The following is a 13,357-nucleotide window of genomic DNA, read 5'->3' on the forward strand; positions in this document are numbered from 1 at the left end:
ACTGTGCCAGCCCTACAGCAAAGCAGAGGGAACAGAGATGAGTGATGAGGACAATTTAAATCGGGGCAGATGATAATGCAGCTGCCACAGCTCAAAAGCAATGGGAGCGCTGAGGTGGTATGAATCCAACAGACACTTCAAAGGAAAATCTGAGATTTAGTCACTTATTGGATACAGGCAAAACAAAGAGGAGGAGAAGCAAGCAAGATCTTCAATACTCTATACCTAGAGACCAGGAAAATGGCGTCATTGATATCGTTTACAGAGACATTTTCAACAAAAGGATAACCAAAGAATTGCTTATTTCTACTGAAGCCAGAACCACCTAAGTCCTGAGTTTATGCTTGACGGTAATAGCTCAGGGTCTCCTCCAATCCTTGCAGTGTTTTCGAACACTTCTGCAATATTTCTGTACATGTTTGGAAAATGCTCACCAGTTTGCCACCAGTGGTCTAGGACAGGTACTCTGAAGACCTTTTTGGACCATTCCAGGGTCTCCACATCACATCGTTCTCCAGCCACAAACAACGTTTTGAACCTGAATATAAGAGGGAGCATGAATTCAAATTACTCCTTGAAAATAAATCTAAATAATTTCATCCTCATTCTTTAAAACATTCTAGAATCCAACCACATTAATTCCATCAAGGAAAACAACCTATTATCACTATATCATATTATAGAATGGTGAGAAGGATTATTTGTTTTGACCCAAATGTAGCCAAATGGACATCGCAACATTGAAGAAAGGTGCTTCCAAAGAATTTACAACTACAGCTTCTCAGTTTGGAGAAGAGCAATTGAGTTGATCTTTGTACTGCATCTGTCATATTCATCTAATGATCAAAGATGAAAACGTTTTTCCTCCTTGACATTATGTCTGCTAATTTTAGCTCCATGTTTGATTGCTGTATTCTATTTAAGTCTATACACAAAAATATACTCTTGAATATCAGCTAAGGCAACAAACAAGCTCATAAATATGATGTGCTTGTTCATTTTGGTGAGTTCCTTTGATAAAAATTACTCTGATTTCAAATACATATTTACCCTATTCCAAGGACATACATAGGAAAAACAGGTTATTTAAAAGTAAATACCATTGTGACCTTTCTGGTCAAAAAGACTCTTATCAAAAGGAATACAAGGTTATTAAAGAGAGCACTATGCCACAGAATAGAAAGGATGAAATAGATAAATGGAATTGGGTTGACACTTTTGGTGGTTCATTAAAAGAATGATTGTTTTTCTTTTATTCTCAATGTTTCCATGGTCTATCAAAAAAAAATGTATGTATGAAGAGTTAATTCATTGTCATCAAAGTAAAAATCAATCAAATAAATAAAAACCTGCCTACCCATTCTAAACAATATAATATTAGCCACAGGAGATTTCTTACAGTTCCCTTGTCATCTCATGAAGATTCATGGAGATGCAGATACTCCCACACCTATGCTCCATCAATATACATTTCCCCTCTTGGCTATAAGCATATACATCATTTTATACTTATTTGTTTCTTGTCTATTTCCTACAGTGGACCGTGAGCTCCTTAAGAGCATTTATCTTCATGACGTCAATACCCATAAAAGAATATCTGGGACTTTTAGGTACTTGAACGTTTCTAGAAGCTCAGGAAGATGAAGTAGAGAGGTGGGGTATAGGTAAAACTTATGTCAGCTTGACTCATTCTTCTAAGTAAAAGAGGAAGCATGCTGTTTTGTTAGAGCATGGAAATAGACAATAGGAAAGTGACTTGAAGAGAGAAAATTTCTGGCTATTTTAGGAAATTTTTAATGAATAACATAAAAGCAAAAGAAGTGAAGAGCAGCCACTTGGCTTTCTTTCACTGATTCAATTAGTAGGTCTAGGAGGCCAAGTGGAGACAACACAAACTGTGTGTAGTACAGAAATAACGGGTGGCAAGTCACACTAAAATTGCTGTCTGGCAAATCTAGAGCAGGTGTGAGAAATAGGGAAGCAAAGTAGGAATAATCGTGATGGAGAAAGATATCAGGAAAAATAATATAAAGACAGAGAGATGTAATTTCAAATTTCAGATCACCCATTACTAGTCTTTGTTAAGAAACCATTTAAATAATGTGGATCAATCATTGTGGTGAGTCACCTCTCAAAGTATGCAAGGCTGCTAGGTGATAATTTCAATCTTTAAGAGCACTCAAGGGAAACAGAGAAAAGGGATGAAAGTAGGAAAGCAAAAAGGGAGAATAATGAGAGACAGAGACTAGAAAAGAATAAATTAGACTTTCTGACTATATATATTATGTGTATATATATACATATATATACAATATATATGTATATATATATACACATATATATTATATATATTTACATAATATATATATGTATGTTTGCAACCTGAGATAAAATTTAGATAATTAAATGTATATTCATTATAACATGCTTAACATTAAAATGTGGACACCAAATATGACCTCATCTGGCAAAAGAGATATAGCACAATAAAACAAATATTAAAACATTAAATTATTAAAACTAGGTTAAAATATTAAAAAAAAGATTAGGGGCGCCTGGGTGGCTCAGTCAGTTAAGCGTCCAACTTCAGCTCAGGTCATGATCTCATGATCCGTGAGTTTGAGCCCCGCATTGGGCTCTGGGCTGACGGCTCAGAGCCTGGAACCTGCTTCCGATTCTGTGTCTCCCTCTCTCTCTGCCCCTCCCCCATTCATGCTCTGTCTCTCTCTGTCTCAAAAATAAATAAACGTTAAAAAAAAATTTAAAAAAAAGATTAGTGTAAAGTTTTAAAGTTTAAAATGAAGTCAATACATTTGTGTTTTTAGATGCCAGGTAAAAACAAGACAAAAATTTAAATATAAAGGCCCATATTGTTGATAATCCTATGACTCAAAAATGTGAACTTATTTTAATTACATTTTCTTTAAACAGATTCCTAATATTTTAGAAAAAGTCTGTGATTACAACCATTATGCACATAGATAATTTGTATTAAAATTTATAAATGATATGTTTGGGTGATTCCAACAGTTTAGGCAAAGAACAATAAAAAGGAAGAGTTTTACAGATATCAGAGGCCATATTTCCATCATCTATCAAGTCACAGATTACTCCAAAGAGCTCTAGATCATTCAGATGGTCAGATGTTCAGTTTATATGTGAAACTGCAGATCTAGAATTATATATATTTTTGAAAACATGGGGTAAAATATTGTCAATTAAAAATATTAACACATAATACAAAATAATTTTTGGCTAATTAAAGGGCAACCGACATCTTGATATCACCACCATTTTTGCAAGTTTTAATTTATTTTTTTGGCTTTTTTCCCCAGTCAAGTAAATTACAATTAATCTAATTAATTGGTTATAATGATAAACTATTAACTAGTATTGAGTTTTTATCTGATGACAAATTTCCACATTATATATTTTAAAGCTTAGTATTTATTATTGTGGTTTTGCAGTACAATTCTATCACTTATTTTTCTTAGAATTTAATTACATTTTTATCATTATGGTAGCAATATTCATGCTGGCACTAATAAGCCATATATAAAGATGAAATTCCATAATGAGTAGTAAAGGTGATATCTGGCTTTTCTGCATGTCAGTCTCTTCCATTTCCAAAAAAGTCATTTATTATTTACTAAAACAGAGGAAAAATTGCAAGATGATTGGTGATTTAGAAAAATGTTAAAGTAGTATAGATTAATTCCTTTCCCTAAATACACTAAAATCTATCAATCTACTTTTTTTATTAAAATTCCTCAAACTGCCCCAAAGTTATTACTTTTGTCAATTACAGACTCCTAATTGTGTAACATTATTGAACATTAACATACTGTATACAAAGATTTATGAATAGAATATGACAAAATTAAGTCTTATAATAAATACTTAATCAAATATTATTAACTCCTGGAGCACCTGGATGGCTCAGTCAGTTAAGCATCTGACTTTTGATTTTGGCTCAGGTCATGATTTCAGGGTTGTGGGATCAAGCCCCGCATCAGGCCCCACGTTGGGCTCTTTGCTGAGAGCACAGAGCTTGCTTAGGATTCCTTCTCTCTCTGCCCCTGCCCTCTCATTCATTCTCTCTCTCTCTCTCTCTCTCGCTCTCTCTCTCTCTCTCTCAAAAAATAAACTTTAAAAAAGCTTATTTAATGGAGCGCCTGGGTGGCTCAGTCAGTTGAGCATCCGGCTTTGGCCCAGGTCATGATCTCATGGTTCAGGAGTTCGAGCCCCGCATCAGGCTCTGTGTTGACAGCTCAGAGTCTGGAGCCTGCTTCAGATTCTGTGTCTCTCTCTCTCTCTGCCCCTCCCCCATTCATGTTCTATCTCTCTTTCTCAAAAATAAATAAACATTAAAAATTTTTTTTAAAAAAGCTTATTTAATATATATATTATTAACTCTCAATTCCTCATAGTAAATAAAACCATTCAATGTGATATGATATTTCTATAACCAAGATGATTACTGAAATAAAAAAAAAACAGCATAAATCTATAATTATAAAGATAAATTGTAAGATAATTTGAAGATAAACTCATGCCTTAAGTCAGGCTTATTTTTTAAAGGACATTTTGTGGCTTATAATAAAAAAGAATAGTAACATCACTTAATAAACTTCTCATTAATGACCTTGCAAATATTTTATTGATAATATGAAAAGACAAATACCTCAAAATGAAAATATTTAAGCAATTTTTCCTTGAAAATGCATTTTATAAAGATTAATATTAGCCACTCTCATAGTAACTTGGATTCTCTGGAATCCAAATTTACCTAAGTTAATTACATAGGTCTTCTATCTACGCTATAACTACACTGTATAATATGGAAGCTCTAAGCTACATGTGGCTATTTAAATTTTAAATTAGTTAAAATTTAAAAAAAATATATCAATGTCATGATAGGATTATCCTCTTGTCAAGAGTTCAATAGTCACATGCAACTTCTATCTACCATATTGCAGAGCTCAGTTTTATTGTATAGTGCTGTCATAGATTTTGATAGACTAATAAATATATGGGTAATATTCTGATGATAGTAACACAGGGAAAGATGAATTTACTTCCAAGCATATACTACCAAAAACTTAAACAAAATTATAACATACAATATCTAGAGTAGAAAAAACCAGTAGGGGGATAGAATTAATGGGAATGAAACCTGTCTACTTTTCCCCAATTCTGTGTAAAATGGAGTACAATTCAACACTCAAATGAAGCTGAAAATTAAGCCAAGAGAAAGAGAAAAACAATAATATTGTCAAATTAATTTTAGTCCAAAATTAAAAGGAAGCTGCCCAAAAATGGATAAAAGCTAAAGATAAATTCTGATGAAGAATTTTCAGGTAATAAATTAAGAACAGAAGAAAACTAAAGTGAATATTTCTTTCAAGCTCCATAAACTACCAAACAAGTGAAAAGTACTCTTCACTTGTGCCAAAAGAAGTTAAATAAAAATAGATCATTTCAGCAATGCCTCGTCAACTTCTAGTCTACAGAATATCATTACTTTTGCCACCAGTGTCCCTGAGGTTATCTCCATTTTTTCTTCATGCTATTTTCTTCCACTTGCTCCCCACTAGAATTCAGTTTCAAAATGTTACAGACACTAGCGTTAGTATTACACATGCATTTGTCACTCTGTCAAGGACCTACTAGCATTTTGTCCACCAGGCTCTCTCTCAAGCACAACCAGAAAAGCTAAGCAGAATGTAAAATAGAAACATCTCTTTCAGGTATCAGAGAACTACAAAGACAATCAGCACTGGAAGCATTAACATCCCAAGGAAAAAAATGTATAGAAACGTCTTACACTGACTTGCCATTTTTCCCCCTTTGGAATATCTGCCCAAGCAACTAGTGGTTGAAAAACTGAGAAACTGAACAAAAACTGTGACTGAGAGGCTTAGAAAATGAACAGCAATTCCTGCCACCACAATTTCTTGGCAGGGGGGGGGGGGGAAGGGGGGGAAACAAACCAACCTGGAACTCAAGACTCATAATGGGAAAGAAGGAGTAGAGGGTTGTAAAACACTCAAGTTTCCATTGGAATGCCTGAAGATTTACATCCTAACAATAGGGATAAACTGGAAAGAAACTTGCCTTCTTAAATACTGAAGTACAGCTGCAAATCAGCTAAAACCCGAACTGGATCAAAGTGATCTTCCCTTATGTTAACAGCCTGCCAAAATAAGAATTACTTTGTAGGACCTTAACAACTCCAGAGTGTCAAAGTAGCTATATAATTTTTAACATATGACGATCATTAAGATAGAAGGCCATGTGACCAACATGCAAAATAGAGTCATCAGAAAAAAAATCACAAAGATTCACAGATAGTCTTGTTATTAGACATAGACTTCGCAATAACTCTGAATATGTCCATGAAATATTTGTATAAATTATCAAAGAACTAGAAATTATAATAAAGCATCAAATAAATATCTCTGAACTAAAAATACAAAAGTACAAACTTAGAGAAGTTTAGATCTAAAGAAAGTTTATATACAACTGAAAACAAGATTGAAAACCCAAAATGTAAGTTAAGAGAAAATAACCAATCTGCAACTGAAAAGAATAAAGGAGAAAAAACATAGAGTTTATGAGATATGGGTAATAGGGTAAAACGTTCTAACAAATGCCATTAAAGTATCAATGCCTAAGAAGGGAAAATAGATAGAAGCAATATTTGAAGAGATAATGGATAAAAGAGTTTCTAAAAATAATGAAAGCTATCAAGTTACAAATTTAAGAAGCAATTTGAATGAAATGAAATTGAATCCATAATTTATGGGAGGATGGGTGAAATAAAGAGGATCAAGAGTACACTTATCATGATGAGCACTGAGAAATACATAGAATTGTTGAATCATTCTATTGTACACCTGAAATGAATATAACACTGTGTGTTAATTATACTTCAATGGAAAAAATAAAAAAAGGAAATTTCTTGAAACAAATCTAAGAAAAGATGTCTTTCATGCAATAAACAAAACAGCATTAATGTGATAAATTAAAATAATAATAACCTTAATAAATTAAGAGATATACTATAATTATGAACTAGAAGTCTCAATATTAACTTGCCAGTTTTTAACATAGAAATCTATAAATTCAAAATAATCCCAAACAAAATTCTAGCAGTTCTATCTGTGTGTGTGTGTGTGTGTGTGTGTGTGTGTGTGTGTGTGTGTGTATAAACAGGCTGATACTAAAATCTGTATGGAAACACAATGGAGCAGATTAAAGAGCAAAGAACAAGGTGATGTACTGCTGTTACTACTACTACTACTAGATATCAAGACCTGTTATAAATCTATAATGACAAAGACACTGTGAGAGTAGCACAAATATAGGCAAATAGGCCAATCAATGAAACAGAATTAAAGCAAGAAACAGAAAGGACTTATGAACACTTCTATGACAAAAGTGGTATGCAGAGCCATGGGAAAGTATGGCCATTTAAATAAACAGAACTTGATTAATTGGATACATATAAAGAAAAAAAAAAACAAGTTTGACCCCTTACTTCATGCCATACACAAAAATCAAACCAGTAAGATTATGTGAAAGGTAAAACAATAAAACTTCTAGAAAATGATATAGAAGAGGGGTACCTGCATGGCTGTCAGTTAAGCGTCCAACTCTTGATTTTGGCTCAGGTCAAGATCTTACGTTCATCAAACTATACACACATATTTTATCAATGTAAATGTCCTAATTTGGTATTGTACTACAGTTACGGAAGATGAAGCCATGGGAGAAACTTGGTGAAGGGTACATAGGCCCTCCTTGTACTATCTTTGAAATCTGTGAATTACAATTATTTTGAAATAAAAAAAATTTTAAAAAAAGATCTCTTGTTCATGAGATGGAGCCCCACACTGGGCTTGGAGCCTGCTTGAAATTTTCTTTCTCCCTCTCTGTCCCTCCCCCATATGCGCTCATTCTCTCTCTCTCTCTCTCTCTCTCTCTCTCTCTCTCTCAATCAAAAAAAAAATAACATAGAAGAATAACTTCTGATCTTCAAATAAATAACATGTATTAAATAGGATTTTAAAAAGCACTAGCCATAGAGAAAAAATATTGATGAAAAGGCACATCTCTTCATCAAAAGTCACCGCTAAGATAGTGAGAGAAATTCAAATCACAAGGCAAAGATTATTTGTAATACATATAGTCAGTAAAAAAAAAAAAAAAAAAAAACTGGATTAAAAGTATATGAAAAGTCCCACAAATCAACAAGAAAAAGAAAACTGAAATGTGCCAAAGATTTGGATAAACATTTCACAAAACAGAATCTTCAAATGGCTGATGAAATATGAAAAAGCAATAAGCTTTAAAATACAATAAACAAGAGATGTAATATTTTTCTATGTGGTATAAATTATTAAGATTTTACTTCTTGGGGTGCCTGGGTGGCTCAGTCAGTTAAGTGTCCAACTCTTGATTTCGGTTCATGACTTGATCCCAGGGTCATGGGATCGAGCCCTGTGTTGGGTCTCTGTGGTGTACACAGAGAATGCTTAAGAGTCTCTCTCTCTCTCTCTCTCTCTCTCTCTCTCTCTCTCTCTCTCTCTGTGTGTGTCTGCCCTTCTTCCCCACTCACACACTCTCTCTCTCTAAAATAATAAACAAACAAATACATAAATACATAAATAAAAAAATAAATAAATTTTTACTTCTTCACATAATGCCTTTAAATTATTTACTTTCTGATTCAACTACCATGGTGATAACTGGCAACTAAGTTTTTTAAAAGATTCAACAATGCAAGCTGGATATTTGGATGGCTCATCAGCAATCCACCACCAACCCGAAGACAGGCAACATATGGTCACTGTCTCTGAGATTCGGAAGACCACATATTTGGAGCAGTGAGTCAAATGTAGGAGATCTCTGAAAGCTTTTAAAAAAGGATTGATAACTCTGAGATTTTCTCATTTGTTTAAATTTTAATAGTCGTTGTCACTGAAGTAGGAAAGTTATTTGTTTAGGCACTGCCAGCTCTGTTAGACCAAATGAAGAGGGGTACAAAGCATGTACACATACATACCCTCGCCCACCTCTCCTTCTATGAAGGCACACCTATAGTATGACATCCTCGATTTACCAAGGTGGTTCAGAGATTTCATGTCAAATGAGCACATAAAGAAAATGGGAAGAATTTTTCGTTATGAGATTTTTAACTTCCTTGAGAAACAGGACAAGAATAGATGATAATATAATGGACTTATTATGTACATACTGCCCAGTTATGGGATAATTCTCAGTTTTATCATTCTGCCATATTCATTTCACTTAGAAAATAAAATAGTATTGATTTTATTGAATTCTCCCCAAACCCTACTTAACTCTTAGTTCTCTTCACCATCCCACTAGCCACCTAGTCTCAGTAACTACCCTTACTCAGAGGTTTTCATTTCCTGCATTAATTTTTTTTTTGGCTATTGTGTACCCCTAAACAACACAATATGGTTTTTCATAATTTTTCAGATTTCTCTTGCTATGTGTAAGAGAAAAATAATCATTTTTCACTTGCTTTTTAAACTCAGCATTATGTGTTTGAGATTTATCCATGCTAATATTGAAGTTCTGGTCAATTTCCACTTCTGAATATCCTGTTGAATTAACACACCACAATACATAATCTATTTTCTACTATGTTTTTACTACACATGTACTTACTTATATTTTGTTTTGTTTTGAAACAAACCTGCTAGAAACCTTCAAATGCATGGTTTATTGTTCACATTTCTGAGAGTTTCTCATTCTCATCCCTCCATATTAATAAAGCTTGATCATGGGACATCTTGAGTGCATAAATATCTATTACTACATATTTCCACTTTATTCTCTCCATAGTAGTATAAAAACAGTTCTGCTGCTTTATATCCTTGCAAGCAAGTATCAGTTAGGTATTTTAACTTTTGTCTATGTGATGGGAATAAAATGCCATTTCTCTGTTTCTTAGTGAGATTAAAGATCTTTTAATGTTTTGGACTACTCTTGTCTTCTCCATGAACTGACTGTCCATATCCTTTGCCCATTCGTCTATTGGATGGTGTGTTTTCTTATTGATTTGTAGAAGCTCTTTATATCCTCTACACTAATTGCTTAATGGTTATACATGCTGCAAATATCTTCTCTGAGTGAATCATTCATCATTTAACTTTGTTTATTCTTTTAGTGGGCGATTTTTCATTTTAATGTAGTAAATTTCATCAATATTTTCCTTAATGATTTGTGGTTTACACTTTAAAAGGTCATTCCATACTAAAAATATATTAAAAGATTTTTTCATTTTCTTCTGAAAGTATTAAGTCTTTGCTTTACAATTTTAGAGCCTTGAATCCAGCTGAGATGTATTTTTGTGTATCGTATATGGTAGGGAACTCATTTTTTCCTACATATACAGCCAGCTGTTCCAGCACCAGTTTATCTAAGGGTCTATCCTTCTTCCACTCGTTTGTTAAACCACGTCCTCTATAAATCAGGTTTCCATAGCAATGTGATCCGTTGTTCAATTTTATTAGTCTTGTTTGTTGATCTCTGCTTCTATACTCGTATCTTAAGTAGAAGAAAAAGAGATTCTTTGTTGTTATTTTTATCTCTTGCTCCCTCTCCTATGTTCGCCTTCTCTGTTCAATAAGTTTGTGGGTGATGTAGCTATCCCCCAACGATCCGATGCCACAATGATGGTCCAGAATTCTTAATACACAGTGATACTCAGGATATCATAGATCCAATTCTAGGACAGCAAGTGGGCAGTTTAGTTCAGTCTACAGCTGCTGGGGTGTTCTCTGTTTCATTCAGACCTCTGTACCAAAGCTCGCTATAAGTCCTAGTCCCAGAAAACAACCTCTAACATCATTATCAATCTCCTTTCATGAGTGAAGTGTAACACTGCACCGCAAGTTCAAGCACTGAGCTGGCTCTGACTCCACAATCAAAGCTGCAGAATACCGAGTTTCTACTATGCTGTCAATGCCTGCTCTTACACCTAGCAAGCCTCTGGCTTCAGCCATGCTTACTACTTTGCAAATCTGTTCCATTTCTGATCCGCAGATATGTTTACTTTAATTTTGAGCTCATCTCTGATGCTCTGCTTTTTCTTTTTTGTATTATCTCTCATTAGAGTGCAATTGGGGGAAAAAAGGGCTGCATCGGAGCATGAGGTACTGTGATACCTTGAATGGAAGTACCAGAACTGAATTTTTTCTAACTTTATTAAGATTGAACTAGGAGAAGAACGTGGGGAAATAAATCAACATGACATGATGAAAAAGAGCAGTAAATTAGAAAGCAGACAATAATAATAGCTATGACAGTCTACGTTAAGAACTGTTCCAAGTGCTTTGCATGGATCATATAGCTTTTATTTTATTATATTCTTGTGCTATTACTATATTTATATTCTGGAAGGAGGAGCGGGGGGAGAAGGGAGGGAGAAGAGAGGAGGAGAGAAGGGAAGGAGGGCAAAAAGAAAACAAATCAACAACAAAAAGAACAGAGACGCTATGTAACATTGTTGAGGTCATACAACCAGTACATGGCAGACTTAAGCTCAGTGAGTCTAACTCCAGAGTAAGAATCTTAACTATATGACACTGCACTGCCTAGTCACAGCTTTGCTGCAGGGAGCTTTGCAATTCTGGGAACATTATTTCACCTTCACCTCTTTGTGACAAAGTTTTCTCAATTGTGAAATGAGGTAACTATCCTAGATGACTTCTAATCTGTTTTTCTAACTTCTACTCGTCTATGATAAAATGAATTTATAGTTCTGCTTACTACCCTGTTTCAGAGCATCTTTTGAAATTTGCTTTGGGAGTGAAAATTTCTGGCAGATCTCCACATTTATTTTATGTGTTGATTTTTTAAATATTTATTTATTTATTTAGAGAGGGAGAAGGTGAGCAAGCAAGATAGAAAGAGAAAGAGAGAGACAGAGAGAGAATCCCAAGCAGGCTCCACTGAGGCTGATGTGGGGCTTGAGGCCACAAACTGTTAGATCATGACCTGAGCTAATATCAATCAGACACTCAACCAACCCCAGCCACCCAGGCACCCCTCCAAATTTACTTGTTTAAAAAAAAAAAAAAGTTCATTTATTTTTGAGAGAGAGAGTGTGTGAGCAGGGGAGGGGCAGAGACAGGGGGACAGAGGATCCAAAGTAGGCTCTGTGCTGACCACAAACAGCCCAGTGTGGGGCTCAAACTCACAAAACTAGAGACAATGACCTGAGCCAAAGTCAGAAGCTTAACCAACTGAGCCACCTAGTCCCCTCCCCCAAATTTACTTTAAAACAATATTTAATGTGATTTGTGATACATTTTAAAAATACAATTGCATCATTTGGAATGTCCTGTAAGAGAAGAGAGAGGCTAAGTTCTGCAGATATATCACGAGCCTGCAGTCATAATAATACTGACCTAGTAAGCGTCAGTGCAGTAAATAAGTATGAAAAGTCTTAAACATAAATAAAAAAATTAAAGATACAGTTGTGTGAAAAGACTTGAGTCCTGGTCTTTATTCTGTCTCTAACCCAAACTTAACTTTTTTGGACTTCGGTTTCCTTGTTTTTAAAATCAGAGAGTTAGATTTTTGACGTCCCTTCTGTTTCTAACAGTTCCTTAGTTCACAAGGGAGGATCCATTAAAGTTCAGTGAAGGTATTATCTGAATTGACTCGGGGGACCTGGGTGGCTCCGTCGGTGAGGCGTCCGACTTCAGCTCAGAACGTGATCTCACAGTTTGTGGGTTCGAGCCCCATGTCGGGCTCTGTGCTGACAGCTCAGAGCCTGGAGCCTGCTTCAGATTTTGTGTCTCCCTCTCTCTCTCTGCCCCTCCCCTGCTCATTCTCTCTCTTGCTCTCAAAAGTAAACATTAAAAAAAAAAAGAATGTGGGCCCTTGTCAGATTGCCTGAGTTAATTTCTTTCTAAAGGTTTCTTAAACTTTCTGGTCCTAATATTACTCATTCGTAAAATGAGGATAATTACAATTCTTCCTTATTGTGGTGACTGAATGAGAGAAACTTAAATTGCTTATACCTGGCACGTAGTTGGTAATCAGTAAATGTTTGAATTTATTAATAGTAATTTGAATAATTGAGGGTGTTTTCACAGTCTGCATCATTAAGCATCTATTAAAACCTACGTGCATACCATCCTGAATAGCATAGGTGCCTGAAGACAGAAGGGCATCATCAGGGGGGACTTATTGCAATTTTCCTTACACTAAGATATCATATGCCATATTAGTATTAGTTTGAAAAAAGGCATTTGGTGCTGTTCAATATTGTATATATCAGGAAAATTGGAAAAGGTTCCCGCCTTCACAG

General features: G+C 34.7%; 1 protein-coding gene and 1 long non-coding RNA gene across 5 annotated transcripts in view; one reads left to right on the forward strand and one right to left on the reverse strand.

Annotated features, from left to right (window-relative positions):
* Window positions 1-13,357, reverse strand: part of ACSS3 (acyl-CoA synthetase short chain family member 3) — a 156,318-nt gene that overhangs the window by 47,058 nt on the left and 95,903 nt on the right. Inside the window, exon 9 of the mRNA XM_025926555.2 lies at window positions 435-538. Within this exon, the coding sequence (XP_025782340.2) occupies window positions 435-538 (104 nt within the window). The remainder of the gene's footprint in view (window positions 1-434; window positions 539-13,357) is intronic.
* Window positions 1-13,357, forward strand: part of LOC112863452 (uncharacterized) — a 90,007-nt gene that overhangs the window by 43,639 nt on the left and 33,011 nt on the right. The gene's annotated exons all lie outside the window — the stretch shown is intronic.

This window comes from Puma concolor, chromosome B4 (genome assembly GCF_028749965.1).
Source record: "Puma concolor isolate L17-30 chromosome B4, mPumCon1.1.hap2, whole genome shotgun sequence".
Lineage (NCBI taxonomy): Eukaryota > Metazoa > Chordata > Mammalia > Carnivora > Felidae > Puma > Puma concolor.